The sequence below is a fragment of the Myotis davidii genome, unplaced genomic scaffold (assembly GCF_000327345.1).
Source record: "Myotis davidii unplaced genomic scaffold, ASM32734v1 scaffold551, whole genome shotgun sequence".
NCBI lineage: Eukaryota > Metazoa > Chordata > Mammalia > Chiroptera > Vespertilionidae > Myotis > Myotis davidii.
This window is the reverse complement of record NW_006283788.1, coordinates 1,634,955-1,638,897: the sequence shown is the minus strand read 5'-3', so window position 1 is coordinate 1,638,897 and position 3,943 is coordinate 1,634,955. Positions and strand designations below refer to the sequence as shown.

At 52.8% G+C, this 3,943-nt stretch overlaps 1 protein-coding gene across 5 annotated transcripts in view; it reads left to right on the top strand.

Annotated features, from left to right (window-relative positions):
- Positions 1-3,943, top strand: part of GNA15 (guanine nucleotide binding protein (G protein), alpha 15 (Gq class)) — a 25,915-nt gene extending 21,972 nt beyond the window's left edge. For 2 of the 5 annotated variants that reach the window (XM_006754083.2, XM_006754082.2), the window contains exon 7: positions 3,695-3,943. In XM_006754083.2, coding sequence (XP_006754146.1) covers positions 3,695-3,902 — 208 coding nt within the window. In that variant the 3' untranslated portion in view covers positions 3,903-3,943. Of the gene's footprint in view, positions 1-1,044; positions 1,445-3,694 lie in introns of those variants that run through there. The other 3 variants (XM_015567362.1, XM_015567375.1, XM_015567373.1) reach the window with 2 other exon arrangements.

Here is a 3,943-nt window from a genome sequence, read left to right as displayed (position 1 = left end):
AAAGCAGCTCCCAAGGGAGATGCCCGTCCAGGCCCTACTCCAGCCTGGAGTCAGTGGAGTTTCAAATACGATTGGACAAACCTGAGTTCCAGACCCAGATGCTTTCCCTGCCCAACCTCTCTCTGTTCTCAGTTTTCCCATCTGTAGAATGGGGATAAACTAACAGATGCCTTCGTACTTGATGTAATTGCTTAAAGAAGAGAATTCCCAAAAGTCATATATTATAGATGTTGTGAGGGTGAGTCTGCTGGATAGAGCCCATTGTCATAAAGCGTACCCAAAAGGCATCAACAACTATTTCCAGAATCTTCTTAGATTTTTCGACCCTTTCTTTTTCTAACATTCATAGTCGTCTCAGCTATACCTAATCGGGTAGCATTTTTATTTTTAAATCTGTGACTGACCTCTGCGCAAGTTTGTCCAAAGCACACGGCTCAGTTTTCACAGCTACAACAACCCTCTTTCATGTTGTGCTTGTAGCGAATAGATGTGTGTAGTGTCTCATTAAGTGCATATCAAGCAGGAGGAATACAACAGGTTTGGGAACAAACCTTTGGTGCAACCCGAGGCACAAAGGCCCCGGCCACCGGGAGCGGACTGCAGTGAGTGTTGGGCACCAGGTAGGGTATCTGCCAGAGACGTAAGGTTTTGGTGAAACCAGGGACGAGGTGTGTTAGCCAGATATTGGGCCACTGTGAGGGTAAAGGGAGCTTCTAGAAGTGTCCCAGCTGAGTAGCAAACGCCTCCCAAAGTTGGGGGCTTAAACCAGCCATTTCACTTTGCTCACGATTGAGGGGGGTCAGGAATTTGGGGAAGGTTTAGCCAGCTGTTCACCTGCGGTCCGTGTGGCATCAGCTGGGGTGGCTGGGATTGGAGGTGCACGTCTGAGATGGCTTCTTGCACCGTGTGTACGGTGACTCTGTGATCCTCCACCTCTTCCTTCCGCCTCCTCTTCCTCCCCCCCCCTTCCTCCTTTTCCTCTCTCTCTTCTCTCACTCTCTATCTCTCTCTCTCCCTCCCCGTCTCTGGTGTCTTCTAATCCAGGGCTAGCTCACAGCATGGCTGCCTCAGGATGGTCAGACTTCAGCCCAGGTGGAAGCCTCTGCTCATGATGTGGCCTAGGAAGTTCCAGGTGGTCACATCCGCCTTATTCTATTGGCCAATAAAATCACTCAGGTCAGCGCAGACTCTAACGGAGGCACCGTACATTATGATGGCCAAATGGCACGTGACGACAGGGAGGGACGGAAGCAATGACAGCCATCCTGGAGACAAGCTATCTTTGTTTCCTGGGGCTGCTGTGACAATGGCCACAGACTGGGGGGCTGAAAACAAGAGACATTTATTCCTTCACAACCCGGGAAGCTGGAAGTGTGAAAGCAAGAGCAGGGTCAGTTCCTTCAGGAGGCTCGGGGCGAGAATCTGTTCTAGGCCTCTCTCCTAGTTTCTGGTCGTTGCCTGCAGTCTTAGCATTTCTTTTCTTTTTAATATATTTTATTGATTTTTTACAGAGAGGAAGGGAGAGGGATAGAGAGCTAGAAACATCGATGAGAGAGAAACATCGATCAGCTGCCTCCTGCACACCCCCTACTGGGGATGTGCCTGCAACCAAGGTACATGCCCTTGACTGGAATCGAACCTGGGACCCTTCAGTCCGCAGGCCGACGCTCTATCCACTGAGCCAAACCGGTTAGGGCAGGGCAGCATTTCTTGACTTATAATGCATCATTCCAATCTCTTCCTCCATCGTCACATGGCCTTTTCTATCTCTGGTTATCGCTCCTCTTTTTTTTTTTTTAATCCTCACCTGAGGACAAGTTCCCATTGAGTTTTGTAGAGAGTGGAAGAGAAAGGGAAAGACGGAGAGAAACATCCATGTGAAACACATAGATTGGTTGCCGCCTGCATAAGCCCTGACCAGGGCCTGGGCCAGGGAGCAGCCTGCAACCGAGGTACGTGCCCTTGACCAGAATCAAACCCAGGACATTTCGGTCCGCAGGCCGACGCTCTATCCACTGAGCCAAACCAGCCAGGGCTCTCTCCTCTTTTTACAAGAACACAAGTCATTGAATCTGGGGTCCAACCTAGTTCAGTATGACCTCATTTCAACTTCACTCTTTACCCTATTTCCACATCTGATCACGTTCTGAAGTTTGCAGTGGACATGGCTTTGAGGGGACACTCTTCACCCCGATGCACAACCAGCCATGGCAGATGAAGCCCTTAGTTTGCATGTACTAAGCTTTGGTGACATCACCGTGGGTGGGAGCCTCTGGCCTTGTCAGAGCCCATGTGGCCAATCTCAGCCCGTCATGCCCGCAAGACTCAGAGTCTGGGCAGCAGATGTCTGCTTATTCCAGGATGGTGGCCTGGGCACCCCTCGTCACCCTTCCCAGCTGGGCAGCACTTGGAGAGTTTGAGAAGCAGATAGTTTTGAGGATTGTTTGCTTTCCTCAAGGTCAAAGGGAAACTCCATCCTTTTCTCCCAGCCAAAGAGGCTGCAGCGCCCATACACTAAGCTTACAGCTCTCAACCCTTCTTTCCTGCTACTAAATAATACTGATGACAATAATGAACAATAACAATGAACACATCTAACACTGGTGGACGCACTCTTATGTATTTTTGACTTGTTTAATCCTCATTAAAAAGCCCTGTGCAGCCCTAGCCGGGTTGGCCCAGTGGGTAGAGCGTTGGCCTGCAGACTGAACAGTCCCAGGTTCTATTCTGGTCAAGGGCACATGCCCAGGTTGCAGACTCGGTCCCCCCAGTAGGGGGCATGCAGGAGGTAGCCGATCAGTGATTCTCTCTCATCGATGTTTCTATCTCTCCCTCTCTCTTCCTCTCTGAAATCAATAAAAATATATATTTTTCACAAAGTCCTGTGCAGTAGGACTCCTTCATGGGGAAACTGAGGTACAGCCACTTGCCAGAAGTCATACAGCCATTGAGTGACAGAGGCAGGCTTCCAATCCAGGCCGTCTGGATTCAGAGATGGCCGGTTTTACCCACTATGCAACCCGCCCTTCTGAGAGAATGACAGCACACAGTCCTGAAGCTTTCTGATGACTGAGCACGGAGCCCTGGGCACGATTGCTTTGAATCCTCACAACTCAGGGAGTCCTGGGGCTAGTCCTCATCCTGATTTTACAAACCAGGAAACGGAGGCTCACAGAGGTCACATTTATTGACATGTATGCAAACTAGGAGGTAGCAGAGCCAGGCTTTGGGCCCTGAACTCACGCTGTGCTGTCAATGCAGCAGCCCATGTGCCGCACGGGGGTGGCCATCCCTCCCCTTCTTCTGGCCTCGGTTTCCCCGTCTGCACCAGCCTCTGTCTCTGCAGCTCTGGTTCCCATCCCTCCAGCTCCAAGCCCAGCCAAGAGCATCTCTTCAACACAAGTGCTGCTCAGAGTCCCAGAGCTGAGCCTCATTGGTCCATCCCAGGTCATGTGACCCCGCCAGCCTGACGTGGCCAATGGCTGGGCTGGAGTCACGTGACCTGCTACACAGTCAAAAGCTGGCGTCCACCTGTTGGAACTGCAGTGGGTGCTGGAGGGGGGGGGGGGGGTCCCTGCAGCCCTGAGCTGCCCATATCCGGAAGAGAGTTTCCGGAGACCCCCCTTGGTCTCAGTAGGGGGTCCCCGCCTGCCCCAGGAGCCTGTGTCCTGACGCCCTCACTCCTGCCCCCCAGGCCCGAAGCAGGACGCGGAGGCAGCCAAGCAGTTCATCCTGGACATGTACAGCGGCATGTACGCCGGCTGCGCGGACACCACCGAGGGGGGCAGGAAGGGCTCGCGCTCCCGGCGCCTCTTCAGCCACTACACGTGCGCCACGGACACGCAGAACATCCGCACGGTCTTCAAGGACGTGCGGGACTCGGTCCTGGCCCGCTACCTTGACGAGATCAACCTGCTGTGACCCAAGCCCCGCCTCCCGGGCT